This window comes from Mobula birostris, chromosome 6 (assembly GCF_030028105.1).
Source record: "Mobula birostris isolate sMobBir1 chromosome 6, sMobBir1.hap1, whole genome shotgun sequence".
Taxonomy (NCBI): Eukaryota; Metazoa; Chordata; class Chondrichthyes; order Myliobatiformes; family Myliobatidae; genus Mobula; species Mobula birostris.
The window spans coordinates 12,187,168-12,203,962 of NC_092375.1; the positions used below are offsets into that span (position 1 = coordinate 12,187,168).

Below are 16,795 nucleotides of genomic sequence, written 5' to 3' on the forward strand. Positions count from 1 at the left end.
CAGTACTACCTGGAGATTTTTGTTGCAAGCATTCATAGTAGGTACAAAAAAACACAATAGGATCAATGAAAAACCGCTCTCAAGCAGAGACCAGACAGCCAGTGTGCAAAAGACGACAAACAGTGCAAACCTACAAAAAGGCAAACAAATAATTATAAATAAATAAGTAATACTGAGAACATGAGTTGCAGAGTCCTTAAAAGTAAGTCCAGAGGTGAGTGAAGTTACCCCCTCTGGTTCAGCAGTCTGATGGTTGAAGGATAATAACTGTTCCTGAACCTGGTGGTGGGGGACCTGAGGCTCCTGTACCTCCTCCCTAATGGCGGCAGTGAGAAGAGAGGACGGCCTGAATGGTAGGGTCCTTGATGATAGCTGTTGCTTTTTTGTGGCAGTGCTCCATGTAGAGATGCGCAATGGTGGGAGGGCTTTTCCTGCGATGAACAGGGCCATACCACTACTTTTCGTGGGCTTTTCTACTGACTAGTCAGAAAACAGAGTGATACTTGTAAAGGCCAATCAGTGCTGAATTTACTGCCCAGCAAAGATATTTATCTGATATTGGAAAAAATGAATAATCCTCTAACCAAACTCTCTCATTTGGATATAGGAGCAGAATTAGGCTATTTGGCCCATCAAGTCTGTTCAGTCATTTCATCATGGCTGATCCATTTTTCCTGTCAGCCCCGATCTCCTGTGCCTTCTCCCTGTATCCTTTCATGCCCTGACCAATCAAGAATCTATCAGCCTCTTCCTTAAATATTTGGCCTCCACAGCCACCTGTGGCAACAAGTTCTGATTTCACCACTCTCTGGCTGAAGAAATTCCTCATCTCTGCAATATAGTAAATCCATCTTACTTTATATAGCCTTCATTCAGATTTCAGTAAGTTTGAAAAAAAAACATTTTTTTTTATAGTTAGCTAAGTACTTCCAAAGTAGGGCTGTCATTGTATGCTTGCAGAGAAATATGGGCAGTTTGTGCATAACAGTGAAGGCAGAAATTGGTCAAAATATTTAATAGGTAAGGCAAAAGTTTGTGGAGAGAAGAACTGGATTAACATTTTGATGATCTTTCATTCGGAATGTGAAAGTTAAAAATGTTGCAAGGAAAGGTGTAAGGCTTCCTGAAGAAGGGTCTCAGCCAAAAACATTGACTGTTTATTCATTGCTATAGATATTGGCTGGCCTGCTGAGATCCCCCAGAATTTTGAGCATTACTTGTCCTTATTAGTCGAGTCAGGAAGTTATTTTGCAGTTTTATAAAGCTCTGGTGAGGCTGCATCTGAAATATTGCACGCAGTTCTGGTCACCACTTTATAGGGAGGTGTGGAGTGCGTTGATGAGGTTTACCAAGACGCTGCCTGGATTAGAGGGCGTATGCTATAACAAGGGGTTGGACAAACTGGGGCTGTTCTCTCCGGAGTGACAGAGGTTGAGAGGACACCTGATAGAAGTCTATAAAATTTTGAGAGGTGCAGATAGAGTAGACAGCCATTATCTATCCCAGGGCTGAAATGTTTAATAGTAGAGGCCATGAAACATTTCAAAGGGAATGTGCAGGGTGAATATTTTGGTACACGGTGGTGGGTGCCTGGAATGCACTGCCAGGAGTGGTGATGGGGGCAGATAGAATAGAGAAGCTCATAGATAGACAATTGAATTGGCAGAGAATGGAGGGGTATGATTCAAGTAGGACTGGACGTCATTAAACTTAATTAATCTAGCAGAATGGTGGAGAGAACAAAAGGGAAGGTGGAGGCCAGGTGAGATTGAAAGGCATAAAGGTGTTGACAGTTGAATAAGTCAATGTGGAGCAGTTATAAACTGGAAGGACAAGTCCAATCTGAAATAACAAAAGAGGAGAGCATGCAGCATAGTAGCGTAACAGTGGGTGCAACACTTTACAACGCCAACAATCAGTAATGGGAGTTCATGTTCCACCGCTGTCTGTTAGGATCCTCCGGTTTCCTCTCGCATTACAAAGATCCATGTGTGGGTTAAGATTAGTGAGTTCTGGGCTTGTTCTGTTGCCACCAGAAACATGGCGTTACTTGTGGGCTGCCACCAGCACATCCTCAGAATGTGATGGTCGTTGACACAAACGACACATTTTATTTTGTGTTTCACTGTACATGTGACAAGTGAATCTAATCTTTCGTCTTTAAGGGGGAAGGAAAACTGCCGAAAATGTGGCGTTAGTGCTTTAAATAGTTGAATTGGTGTTGAGTTCTGAGATCCATAATTTAGTAGGTTAGATGAGGTTCCGTGTTGGCACGTGGCCAAGTGGTTAGGGCGTTCGTCTAGTGATCTGAAGGTCGCTAGTTCGAACCTTGACTGAGGCAACGTGTTGTGGCCTTAAGCAAGGTACTTAATCACACATTGCTCTGCGATGACACCGGTGCCAAGCTGTATGGGTCCTAATGCCCTTCCCTTGGACAACATCGGTGGCGTGGAGAGGGGAGACTTGCAGCATGGGCAACTACCGCTCTTCCATACAACCTTGCCCAGGCCTGCGCACTGGAAGCCTTCCAAGGTGCAAATCCATGGTCTCACGAGACTAACGGATGCCTATTAGATTAGATTAGATGAGGTTCTGCTCAAGCTTATATTGGAGTGGTGTAGGAAGAGAAAGACAAGCCAGATTGGAACTGGGCCTTTGTTAAAGTGACGGGCAAAGGGTGTCCTTGCAGACAGGGCAGAGATATCTTACGAAGTAAACATCCCATCTATGATTGACTTTTGCAAATGAAGAGCAATCCACATTATGAGCACCAAATGCAGTCAACTAATTTGGAAGTCATGCAAACAAATTTGCTGCTTTCTAGTGCATTTTTTTGTTCTTATCTCAGTCAGTGATGTCAAGCCTGATGTCAGTGTTTCTGACTACACATCCTCGGCAGCAATTTTCAGCCAGAACCACCAGCACATCTCATTCAGTATCCTGGCTTTCCTCTTTATTCCCTCCACACTCCATCAAGAAGAAGGTACAGGAGCCTCAGAACTCACACCCAGGTTCAGGAACAGTTACTACTCCTCAACCATCAAACTGCTGAACCAAAGGGGATAACTTCACTCAACTTCACTTGCCCCATCACTGAAATGTTTCCACAACCTGTGGACTCACTTTCAAGGTCTCTTCATCTCATGTTCTCCATATTTATTGTTTATTTATTTATTTATTATTATTATTATTTTTATATTTGCACAGTTTGCTGTCTTCTGCACTCTGGTTGAACACCCTAGTTGTGCGGTCTTTTGTTCATTCTGTTATGGTTATTATTCTATAGAATTATTGAATATGCCCACAAGAAAATGAATCTCAGGGTTGTATATGGTGACGTAAATGTACCTTGATAATAAAATGTGCTTTGTAGTTTGAACTTTGAACTTCCTCTTCATTCCCTCCACACTTCCTCCTCACTCCTTTCGCCCTCACCCACTTCTCTACAATTTGTCTTCTTTCTAACCTTTCCCAGTTTTGATGAAAGATCAATCATACATGCTCTGTATCCAGCAGAACTGGGTAATACTTAGCATCTCATCTGAGGGGTAGCATTACAGTTAGCAGCGCTAATGAGCAGGGTTCAATTACTGCCGCTGTCTGTAAGAGGTTTCTACATTGTCTGTGTGACCACGTGGGTTTCCTCCGAGTGCTCTGGATTCCTACCACATTCCAAAAATGTATGGGTTAGGGTCAGTAAATTGTGGGCTTGCTATGTTGGTGCGGGAAGCTCAAGTTGCTGTATTGGTGACATTCGCAACGCTGCCCCCAGCACATATTCGAACTGTGTTGGTCATTGACACAAATAGCTCTGTATATTTTGATCTACCTGTGACAAATTAAGCCAATCTAATCTTTTGAGACACTACATCTCGGCTATGCAGTAGTGCGTCTTTTCTGAGATATACAGTGTCAGCAGGATGATGTATCGGAACCCAATGCTTCCAAATCAGTGACATGGTGAACATCCAGTATTTATTTTCCACTCTGATCTTGTATTTGTTTTCCAAGGGATTAATTCTTATCTTGACATTTCTGATAAGTGAACACCTTTGGGTTTGACTGTTGTGTTCACAATGAGCATCAGCAAGTAACTGCAAACTGAAATTGTAATGATATTGTGTGCCACGTACATAGCACATGCTCCAGCAGATTGCCTCTGAATAATAGTGGGAACTAGGAGCCCCAACTTTTTATCAGATCTCATTCAGAGGCAAGGTACTGTTGGACCCTGTTATTTTGTGATCCAGAGTTTCTTAGGAAGTCAAGACTGAGGCTTAAAATTTGTTGTTTACAATTGTCTTAGAAAGTGATACAAGATTGGAAAACAAACAAGAATGAGGAGCAGAGAACAAAGACAAGATAAAGGGTAAAAAGCTGTTACGGTCATCTTATACTCAGACAAGAATACAAAACTTCCAGTTATATCAAATAACCTACAAAATAGATTCAAGTAGCATGATAACTGCTAGCGAAAACTAAGAAATTTCTGGAAATATACAGAAGTGCTTTTACTGTAATTACCAGAAAATTCACTGAACAATTCCATGCTCAGAACGTAGGTGATTTTATAAAAAGTAGAAGTAAGAGTAGGGAAGTTAAGCTGCAAGAAAAATACAAGGGGAATGATGATTCCACACCCCAATCTACCAGCACTCAGGCCAGCAGCCCCTTTGCTGCTCACCAAGAATCACCCTTAACATAGAGCCTTCAGCTGACTGATCTTCCTTTGAAAGCAGTAAACAGTTGGTTTATTAATACACTGGGAGAGTTCACCCTATCACACAAATCTCATGTGATTTTTAAAAGAATCTTTCTTTCCACAAGCTGTTTTTCTATAATCCGGGTAGAGATTGCAACAGTAGCAGCTTCCATTTTTATAGCTGCCTTATATTACAGTATCAATCAAGGTGTTTCTCAGTTTCTATATGTCTTATTTCCCCGTCACACAGATGGAAGTTATTTGGCCCACTGAGTCTGCAGTGGGGCTTCAGACATTCCGATCCTATTTTGCCACCCATCTGCACTTGTGCTGGGGTCTCCACCAAAGGAGGTGGAAGGCTCTCCACTCTGCTAGCCTGCAGGTCACCCTTGGGCAAGGTGTAGCACCTGTTTAATCCCTGATCAGGATCACGTGAAGCCATGGCTACAGGTGGTGGATGGTGGTATGAGCAGCTGGTACATACCACAAGTCCTGGTTAGACAGACAATCTCTGAAGAATATTGATACTGGCCGGAGTCACTCATCCTGTAAAGTCACTGCCCAGAAGAAGGCAATGACAAACCATTTCTGTAGGAGTACCGTGTGCAGTTTTGGTCTCCAAATTTGAGGAAGGACATTCTTGCTATTGAGGGAGTGCAGCGTAGGTTCACAAGGTTAATTCCCGGGATGGCGGGACTGTCATATGTCGAAAGATTGGAGCGACTGGGCTTGTATACTCTGGAATTTAGAAGGCTGAGAGGGGATCTTATTGAAACATATAAGATTACTAAGGGATTGGACACGTTGGAGGCAGGAAGCATGTTCCCGCTGATGGGCGAGTCCAGAACCAGAGGCCACAGTTTAAGCATAAGGGATAGGCCATTTAGAACGGAGTTGAGGAAAAACTTTTTCACCCAGAGAGTGGTGGATGTATTGAATGCTGTGTCCCAGAAGGCCAAGTCTCTGGATGCTTTCAAGAAAGAGATGGATAGAGCTCTTAAAGATAGCAGAATCAAAGGTTATGGGGATAAGGCAGGAACTGAATACTGATTGTGGGTGATCAGCCATGATCACAGTGAATGGCGGTACTGGCTCGAAGGGCTGAATGGCCTACTCCTGCACATATTGTCTATTGAAAATTTGCCAAGTACAACCATAGTCATTTGACCACGATAGCTCACGTCATACGACACGGCACATAATAAACGCACATCTACTCTAGGGATTTACTTATTTATTTACAGATATAGCACAGAACAGGCCCTTATAGCCCAACAAACTGTGCCACCGACTTTAACCCTAGCTTAATCATGGGACAATTTACAATGAGCAAGTAACCTACTGACCCATACAACTTTGGACTGTGGGAGGAAACCCACACGTTCATGGGAGGAGCGTACAAACTCCTTGCAGGTGACGTTGGAGATTAGTTCTGAACTCGGGTGCCCTGAGATGTATTAGCATCGCGCTAACCACCCCAGATAGTTTGCAATGGCCAATTAGCCTATAACTCCACAAGTCTGAGATATGAGAGGAAACCAGAACGCTCAGAAGAAGTTTCAGAGTCACAAAAATAGAAATTTTAAATTAAAGCAAACTCCGCACCAGAAGTTGGGTTGATGGAATTATGGGATAGTCGTCCAGCTATGTCACTGCACTATTTAGCAAAATTACTGAGCAATCTCAGATCCTGGGGTCGGCATCCAAAAGCCTGGACTTTTTAAGGAAATGAATGAGACAGAGAGATTGATAAGGGATTTCAGTGCTCAGAAGCTTGGCAGATTAAATCTGAGGCTGAGTTTAGGGGAAGTCATTCCAGGTGATAAAATCCATGAAGACACCAGAGCAAGAGGAGATTGAAGAGTAATGTCACTGATATGGGAAAAAAAGAGGATTGAAAAATAGAGGTATTGCTTAACAAAGTCCTGTTGAAATCCAAAAGTGATCTTAGGCAGGGGAGAGAGAACAAAACTGGATGGCCTCAACTCTACCAGAAGTAGATTCTGGCTTCTTTCCCCTTGCTTTCTAGTTCTAACGGAAGGTCTCAGCCCAAAACGCCAACAGTTTATTTCCCTCCATTGGTGCTGCCTGACCTGCTGAGTTTGTGTGCGTTGTTTCCACTGGATCTAAAGCAAGGGAGGTAGACAGCTGGGGTTTGGATCAGTCAAATCTATGTGCGTTTGGTGAGATGAAGACAGGGTAAGGCAGTATTAGTGGCAGTGGAAATAGCTAGTCATTGTGATACACTGGGTCATTTAAGAAACCCTTAGATGGGTGCATCATCATCATGTGCCATGTCCTATAGTGTGGGTAATCATGGTCTTAGCAAATTTTTTTACAGAAGTGGTTTGCCATTGCCGCCTTCTGGGCAGTGTCTTTACAAGAGAGTTGACCCCAGCTATAATGCGTACTTAGACTGTCTGCCTGGTGTCAGTGGTTGTATAACCAGTACTTGAGATATGCTCCAGCTGCTCATACGACCATCCACCACCTGCTCCAATGGTGACCCTGATTGGAGGGGGGAGAGCTAAACAGATGCTACGCCTTGCTCAATGGTGATCTGCAAGCTAGCAGAGGGAAGGAGCACCTTGCACCTCCTTTGGTAGAGATGTATCTCCACCCTGCCACACAAGATAGGCACATGGATGAGAGAAAAACTGAAGGCTATGCAGGAGGGAAGGGTTGGATTGATTTTAGAATAGGTTAAAATGTTGGCACTATGGTGACTGAACGAAACCACTGGAGAGTCGCAGCTGGGTAGATGAATGAAGAAGTACAGTCCACTGAGGGGTCTCGGCCCGAATGTTGACTGTACTCTTTTCCATAGATGCTGCCTGGCCTGCTGATTTCCTCCAGCATTTTGTGTGGGTTGCTCTGGATTTCCAGCATCTTCAGATTTTCTCTTGTTTGTGGGTGTATATAATGGTCTTTATTTGGGACACACAAGAGCTGAGTCACTCAGGAGAGAGGGACACTCCAACCCAATGGTACACCACATTTTTATATCTTAAAGAACAAAGGTAACAGGACAGTTTCTATAGTTACAATACACATAAAATTCTTTTGAGTTGCATGTAATTTTTTAAATGCTTGGGACTTCCCCACCAATACACCCAAACTGAGTGTTAATTACTTTGGTCTCTGAGTCATATTCGTGCAATGGGGTGTTGATTGCATTCATGCATATGCAGTAATCTCAAGTGAATTAACATAAGAAGCATAAGAAATAGGAGCAGGAGTAAACCATCTGGTCCGTCAAACCTGCTCCACCATTCAATAGGATTTGGCTGGTCTGGCCATGGACTCATCTCCACCTATCTGCCTTCCCCCATAATGCTTAATTCTTCTACTATGCAAAAATCTATCCAACCTTGTCAAATATATTTACTGAGGTAGCCCCCATTGCTTCATTGGGCAGAGAATTCCACAGACTCATCACTCTCTGGGGAAAGGAGTTCCTCATCATCTCCATCCTAAGTCTACTCCCCTGAAACTTGAGGCTATGTCCCCTAGTTCTAGTCTCACCTATCAGTGGAAGCAATTTTCCTGCCTCTATCCAATCTATCCCTTTCATAATTTTATATGTTTCTGTAAGATCTCTTCTCATTCTTCTGAATTCCAGTGAGTACAGTCCCAGGTGACTCAATCTCTCCTTATAGTTTAACCCCCTCATCTATGGAATCAACCTCCTCTGCACCGCCTCCAAAGCCAGTAAATCCTCCTTCAAGTAGGAGACCAGAACTGCACACAGTACGCAAACATGAGGAAATCTGCAACACACATCAAAGTTGCTGGTGAACGCAGCAGGCCAGGCAGCATCTCTAGGAAGAGGTACAGTCGACGTTTCAGGCCGAGACCAAGGGCCTACTCTGTTTATCAGTACTCCAGATAAGGCCTCACCAGTATCCTGTGCAGTTGCAGCATAACCTAGCTGCTCTTAAAATTCAATCTCTCTTGCAATGAAGGCCAACATCCTATTTGCCTTCTTGATAGCCTGCTGCACCTGCAAACCAATCTTTTGTGATTCATGCACAAGCACTCCCAAATCCCTCTGCACAGCAGCATGCTGCAATTTTTTACCATTTAAATAATAATCTGCTCTTTCATTTTTCCTTCCAAAGTAGATGACCTCGCATTTACCAACATTGTACTCCATCTGCCAGACCCTTGCCCACTCATTTAACCTACCTATATCTCTCTGACACTCTCCAGATCTGTACAATTTGCTATATCATTCAATTTAGTATCATCAGCAACTTAGATGCACTACACTCAGTCCCTTTCTCTAGATAGTTAATGTATATCGTGAACAGCTGCGGGCCCAGCACTGACACCTGTGACACTGCTCACCACAGATTGCCAACCAAAGTAACACCCATGTGTCCCAACTCTCTGCTTTCTATTAGTTAACCAATCCTCTATCCATGCTAATATATCACTCCAGCTCTATGCATCCTTATCTTACGGATAAGTCTTTTATGTGGCACCTTATCAAACACCTTCTGGAAATTCAAGTAAATAATATCCATCTGTTCCCCTCTATCTACTGTGCTCGTCATATCTTCAAAGAACTCCAGTAATTGGATGTTTCCTGGTCTGCTATTTACACTAAAATATAGCTCCATGAAGACCATTGTTCCAAGCTGCATGTTAAATTCAATCTACAATTCATAGTCGGATCAGAAGTTTGTTTGCTGTTGAAATTAATATTTGCTATATTGCATCTCTAAAATACACCCTGACAGCAAAACATTGTGAGCCCAAGGGCTTGTACTGTGCTGCATTGTTCTTTTTTTTTTGGCGTGTGCATCTACGTCCATGCATGTGCGATGTTGGTGGGACGATGTCTTTTTCATGCCTTTACAAGGCGCAGAGTGAGAGAGAGACTGCGTGGTGCGCCACTCCTCACACAGACATTTCGCAGTATTTTTCCCTTTATTTTACGAGGTCGAGTTGTGATTTCGACACTCAACCCGGCACGGATGGAAAACGTACTCAGGAGCGGCCCCGACTGGATTCGAACCCGGGAACCTCTGTTCCAGAGTCCGGCGCTGATCTCATTGCACCACCAGCCGGCCCCAATGTGCTGCATTGTTCTATGTTTTAACTTGAAATTAAATCAGGGTAAATCTCTTGCATGCAGATGGTATTGTTGAGCCATTGCTGTTTCACCATTCCAAAAACATGATTTGTGTTACTACAGACGAACTGCTACAGAAGGAGCGGAACTACATGGATGACATGATGGCAAACTCAGTCAGCGACACGCGAATTAGCTATGGCAACGACGCCTTGGTCCCCTCCCTCTCTGAGACAAAAACAACAATAGAACTTCTACCGGATGACGGGGAGTTCAGTCTGGATGACCTTCAACCTCCACACCCTTTTGTCATTGACTCCATCCCTGCTAACACAGAGAATGAAGGTAATGGGAGCTGGAACTCAAAGCTATGGGAGATCATAGTTATTAGCAGAAATATTATGTTCCAGGTTGTTAGTCTGAGTTGATGTGCTTTATAATTTTGCTGGAATAACATATCTGTGGACTTTACATTTAAAATGTTTTATTTATTTATCTGCATGCATTTCATATTAGTAGAAAATAACATCTAATATCATAATTAAACCACTGACAGCCGGAGGGAAATAGTTGTTTTGTTCCGTTTTAATTGAGTAGCAGTAAACTGGACAACAATTTCCTTTGGTGTTGAAAGAAGGATTCTAATTACTCATCTCTTTCGACCTTCAGGAAATATAGCATAATAATTTTATGAAAATATTATCTGAATCTGGCACATGTCTCTTCATTTGCCTTAGTGCTTTGTATCTTTTTTAAAAATTTCTCTGCAGGTCAATATAGGAGCCATCTTTTCTGTATGTGGCCCAAAGCATATTTCTCACTCCTTCCCCTCTTCCCTCAGGAACCACTTAGAAATTGAAGTTCACAATCGCAGACTTTACTTGAGCATGAGTGGGCAAAGGCCACTTGATCAGGAGTCCTGAATCATTTCTTTCTCCACTCCCTTCCCTACTCCATTCTGGAAGGGCTAGGTCTAGTTATAGTCCTTCAACCAAGCTCAGCCAGTCAAAATCTGCTCCGGCTTCCACCCACAGTCCAAAGATGTACCGGTTAGTAGATTAATTGGTCTTGTAAATTGTCCTGTGATTAGGCTAGGGTTAAGTTGCTGGGTGGCGTGGTTTGGTTTCCGAAAGGGCCTGTTCCACGCTGTATCTCTAAATTGAAATAAAAATAACAACAAAATAGATCTGCATTCTTCCACTTCTGGCCTCCCAGTCATTCCCATATTTGGTCATTTGTTGGGATTGCCAAAGCCCAAAACTCTGGAATTCCTTTCCATAAAAGTGGAAGCGACTGAAGAAAGCATGTCTTATTCTCACTGTATCCACATATTTTTATTCTCTGCTTGTTTCGCTCTCCCTCATCGAATATGCAGTTCTGTTTTATCTCTGCTGGCGAAATGGAAATGATGTCCTGGTTTGCAGGATATGTTGAATTGAGTTAAATTGAATAGATCTAATCTACCTGTGTGTCTAACTGCACCAAACACGGATTGAAAGGCTACACAGACAAGGTGAAGGGGCCTACAGCAAAAAAAAAGTGCTGCTTAAAACTTAAACCTAATTATTATTAACTGTGTGATCTTCAGCCCAGCCCTTTCTGCTCTGATAAATGTAATTAGGTTCTGAAAACTTGATTACCCGTGTAATGCTTCGTCATTTTAATAATTATCAATTGCTCATTTAAACATGCTAAACCAGGTGAAATTCACCATGAAAGAAAGCAGTTACCTAATTCAGTAAATTTTAAAAGAAATAAAATATTTTTAGCAGTTAAACTTAAGAGTGAGTGGCAGTAGTTTTGACTGATCTTTTGCCTCTGGAGTCCAAATGCAACTCGGACTGGTGGAGTTGAAGTCCACTTTAAGGATTACTTGAAGGCTGTCATTGGAGAAACTGAATCCAACTCCTGGGGTTTTAGAAAGTGAAAAGATCTGCAGATGCTGGAAATCTAAAACAGAGAAAGCTAGAAATATCCAGCATGTCAGGCTGCTCCTGTGGGGAGGGGGTCAATGTTTGAAGTTGAATCAGCCGAATTTTGTCCGAGTGTTAATATTCAGATTCATTTATTTTTAACACATGTATGTCAAAACAAATATGTCATTTCCATTAATAACCAACCTAGGGATGTGCTCTGAGTGGCCTGCAAGTGTCACCACACATCCCAGCGCCAACAATCTTAGATTTAAAGCCGTGATCGGAGCGTATTTGGATGAAGGTGGTGCCATGACTGACCCGTGTGCAGATAAGACCATAAGACATTGGAGCAGAGTTAGGCCATCCGGCCCATCAAGTTTGCTCTGTCGTTCCATCATGGGTGATTTATTATCCCTCTCATCCCCTCTCTCCTGTCTTCTCCCTGTACCCCTTGACTCCCTTATTAATCAAGAACCTATCAACCTCTGCTTTAGCTATACCCAATAACGTGGCTGTCACAGCTGTCAGCGGCAGTAAATTCCACAGACTTGCTATCTAAAAAAATCCCTCCTCATTTCTGTTCTAAAGGGGTATCCTTGTATTCTGAGGCTATGCCCTCTGGTCCTAAGTTCCCCCACTATAGGAAATATGTCCACTCCCACTGCATCTAGACCTTCCAGTCTTCGATAGGTAGACTGAGGGTAGTTGGTTATACAAACAGTGGGCCAAGTAAAGCTCATTTTATAATATAAATTTCTACATCCCAGCGGTGACTCAGTCTGGCACTAAAAGTTCAAGTAGCAAGAGAGCAGACAGGGAAATGAATGCAAGGATTTACAATCTCAATGTGACAATGAGTTTGGAAGGGTGCATGTTGCTGAGGGATAAAAGAGGGAGCTTTACTCTGCACGAACTGGACTGTGTCATTGAAGCTGGCACTGTCTTAAATGGGAGGTACTGTAGATTGTTTTAATGGAAATCTGGTCAAAGACAAGTCAGAGTAAATTTAGTATCAAAGTTACCACGTACAACCTTGAGATTCATTTTCTTGCGGGCAGTTAGAGGAAAATAAAGAAATGTAATAGAATTTGTGAGAGCATAAAAAGTAGAAAAAAAAAACTCATGATACTGATGATTTGGGACGTAGTGGTTAGCATAACACCATTGCATGCCAGCGACCAGGGTTCAATTCCTACCACTGTCTGTAAGGAGTTTGTATGTTCTCCCCGTGATCACGTGGATTTCTTCCAGGTGCTCCGGTTTCCTCCCACAGTTCAAGGATGTGCAGGTTAGTTGGTCATCTTGGCACATTGGTATAATTATGTGGTGCAAACTCATTGGGCTGGAAGGCCTGTGCTAAAGTGAAATATCTGTTAAAAAGAAAAAAACATATGCATAAGCAAAGACTAACAAACAACCAATTGCAAAAGAAGACAAATTGTGCAGAAAATAAATAATACTCAGAGCATGAGTTGTAAAGTCCCTGAGCGAACATTTCAAGGGCAAACACAAAACTACCAGATGGTATCGGTACCCATCTGATCAATCCCTGCTACCAGCTCCCTTCATCTTAAGCTCAGAAAAAAATAGAAGCAAATTAGTTTATCCCCTTTGTAGTAATAAGGAATGCAGGCAGTTTTTTTTTCCCCAAACTTTTTCCCATTTCTTTTGGTAGCTATCCTTTGAATGGCAGGGATCTCAATCCTCATTCTATTCTGTGTAATTGGATTACATAATTCACCAGTTCAGAGTAAAAGCTTCTAACTGAAATTCTCATCAAAACACATTTTTCCCAATGTATACTAAAGCAGAAAATTTTGGAAACACACAGAAGGTCAGGCAGCATCTTTGAGGAGAGAATCAGCTAATGTTTCTGGTCAAAAACTCTTCGTCAGAACTGAGAAAGATTCAAAAATTTTTTAATGTCATTTCCAGTAAGCAAAGGAAAATGAGATAATTGTTACTCCAGATCCGATGCAGCACCAAAAGAAACAATTAATATATATACATAAGACAACTTGTATACATTGATTGTATGTCCATAGAGTGATGCTAGGCACAGGAGTGTCTGTACATAAGGTGGCTGACAGGAAATGATAAAGTAGTGGTGGTTGGGAATGTGGTGGGGTGGGTGTTGATCAGCATTGCTGCTTGGGGAAAGTGTCTGTTTTTATTGAGTCCGGTGATCCTGATGTGAATAAAGGATAAGTTTAAATTGGACAGAAGTGGATATTGCAAATGAAAATTAGCTTTTACCTTATAAATCTCTTTCCCAGTTCTGATTTAAGCATCTCAGGTTTGAAATATTAATGGTTCCTCTCCTCACAGATGCTACCTGACTTGCTGAGTGTTTCCAGCTTTTTTCCCCCTGTTTTTATTTCAGATTTTTTTCCTGTTTTTATTTCAGATTTCCAGCATCTGTAGATTTCCTCATTCTGTTTCAAGGAACATGTTTTTCTCATGTTGCCTTTACTTAGCTCCGGACTTTCATTCCCTCTTAATTATCATGGGTCCTCACCAAAGTGATTGCACTCTTCCATTCCATTTGAAGGCATCGTTCAGCAGCAGTGCAGTGCCGCAGTGTGTAAGGGTTGGCAGCTGGCTGTGATAATGGAAGGCAACTGCAAGGTGCTGGCACAGCATCACACAGTCATTGAAAAAGGCCACCAAATGCTGATGCTTGCTTTTGGCCAGAAAAGCACAGTTTATTTTTCCCTAAGAGAAAGCACAGTTTAACACAGAAGGGAGTTTAAAGGTGATAATTCTCTGGAGGGTTAAGAATACAAGCAGACTGCAGTATTTTCCAGAAACAATGGTGTCTCCAGTGCTTATCCAGTCTAAGCTGCTCGCAGAGCACAGCATCTTCCACAACATAATGGAAGGTGAAGATTGTGCTGGTGATATGTTAATTATTGTGTGGGTTGCTAGGAGGTGCTGTCCTTCTCGAGATGAAAGTATTCCCTCGGCCCTCCAATTCTTCTGCTTATCTAGGCCAGAACATTCTGCAGACCTTGCAGTCAGTATTCCTGAATTTTACTTATTTTTAAAATGTTACCCTGTTTATATCTTTTATTTCAGCTTGGCCAATTCACCCTAAACGCAAATAGCTCATCCTCACTTAAACCTAGAGCACGACAGCCCTTTGGCCCATCCAGTCCGTGGAGAACTGTTCTTTTGTCTAGTCCCATCAACCCGCACCAGGATTAGCCCTCCATTCCATTCCCCTCCCATCCATGTGCTTATCCAAATTTAAATATTGCAGTCAAACCTGCATCCAGCGCTTCAGCTGGCAGCTCATTCCACATTCACAGTCTAGGCTGGGTACTTTCGGGCCCAACAAACCCAATTACGCCCTCATGATCAATTACCCTACTAGCCCTTACTACTTTGGAATGTGGGAGGAAACCGGAGTATGCGGTGAAATCCCATGTGGTCACGGGGATTGTTGTGATCCTGAACGAAGTCACCGGAGAGACATTGAAGCTGGTGATGTAGAAGTCTTTATTCAGCCAAACAAGCAGGCATCATACTTGAGACACTCTTGGAAGAGGCCTTCTGACCTAATATTACATCACATTTTATATATTAAAGAACAAAAGTAACAACAGGACAATTTCCACAGTTACAATGCATTCATAATGTTTCCTTTGAGTTGTGCATAATTTCAAACACCTCCAGATCTTCACACCAGCACACCCAAAATGAGCGTTAATCATCCCTCTCCCTCTCCCTCTCCCTCTCCCTCTCCCTCTCCCTCTCCCTCTCCCTCTCCCTCTCCCTCTCCCTCTCCCTCTCCCTCTCCCTCTCCCTCTCCCTCTCCCTCTCCCTCTCCCTCTCCCTCTCCCTCTCCCTCTCCCTCTCCCTCTCCCTCTCCCTCTCCCTCTCCCTCTCCCTCTCCCTCCCTCTCCCTCCTCTCTCTCTCTCTCTCTCTCTCTCTCTCTCTCTCTCTCTCCCCCCCCCCCCCTCTCTTTCCCTCCCTCCCTCCCTCCTTGCATTCATGCAGATGCAGGCATCTCAGGTGAATGGGTTGCAATCAATTGCAGTCTGCAACTCCATGAACACCATTGTTCTGAGCTGCATTTTAAATTCTATCTACAGCCCACACTCAGATCTGAAGACTGGATGCTGTTGAAATTAATATTTGCTATATTGCATATCTTCAGAATATGCTTTTTTAGGGATGTTGTACAAATTCTGTACAGCAGCGGCAGGAATTGTACCTAGATCACTGGGGCTGTAATAGTGTTGAGCCACCCTCAAATCATGAGTTTGATTTTCATTTTTAATGTTCTCATTGAGTTTTTATATATAAGCTCTTGTAGACTACAATAGTGAAGTTTTATAATTGCAACTACCAGCTAGCTTTAAAACAAGAGACAAATAAGCAATAAATATTCAAGAGATAAATATTTTTCTATTAGTAATAAACAAGGGGTCACGTTTAGCTGAACTGTGTCATGTTTTTCTGTCCTTTGGATTACAAAGGCATGAGAGAGGGTTACACTGAAGCAGGTACAGTTCCAGTTTCTCGGCCGCATCACCATTCCACCTGTTTGGATTGTCGGAGATTTTTGACTTGTGGTTTTTGGAAAGACTTTGAATCAGAATCAGGTTTAATATCACCAGCATATGCAGTGAAATGTGTTGTTATGCAGCAGCAGTACATTACAATACATAATAATAAAATTACATTAATATATAATATATATTTACATATATATTTAATTAAGTAAGTAGGGAGGTAGTGTTCATGGTGCATTCAGAAATCTGATGGCAGAGGGGAAGAAGCTGTTCCTAAAACGTTGAGTGTGTGTTTTCAGGATCCAGTACCTCCTCCCCACTGGTAGCAATGAGAAGAGGGCATGCCCTGGGTGATGGGTTCCTTAATGATGGATACCGCTCATGCTTCCTTTTGTTGCTGCTAATTTGTCTCCCTCGCCAGTTGCTGATTTTTTTTTTCTTGCTCTTTTGTTTCTATTTCTCAATAACCATGCCCAGTTGAACCAGTTGACGCACGGCCAGCGCCAGACAGAGGACTTACCACTCGACCAGGTATCCATTGGCTTCGCTTTTGACTAATTCTGTGTGGTTTATCAG

The 16,795-nt window shown here is 42.6% G+C and overlaps 1 protein-coding gene across 4 annotated transcripts in view; it reads left to right on the plus strand.

Moving 5' to 3' along the window:
* Window positions 1–16,795, plus strand: part of appa (amyloid beta (A4) precursor protein a) — a 216,980-nt gene that overhangs the window by 188,925 nt on the left and 11,260 nt on the right. For 2 of the 4 annotated variants that reach the window (XM_072259874.1, XM_072259872.1), the window contains 2 exons: window positions 9,906–10,127; window positions 16,697–16,750. In XM_072259874.1, coding sequence (XP_072115975.1) covers window positions 9,906–10,127; window positions 16,697–16,750 — 276 coding nt within the window. The remainder of the gene's footprint in view (window positions 1–9,905; window positions 10,128–16,696; window positions 16,751–16,795) is intronic. The other 2 variants (XM_072259876.1, XM_072259873.1) reach the window with 1 other exon arrangement.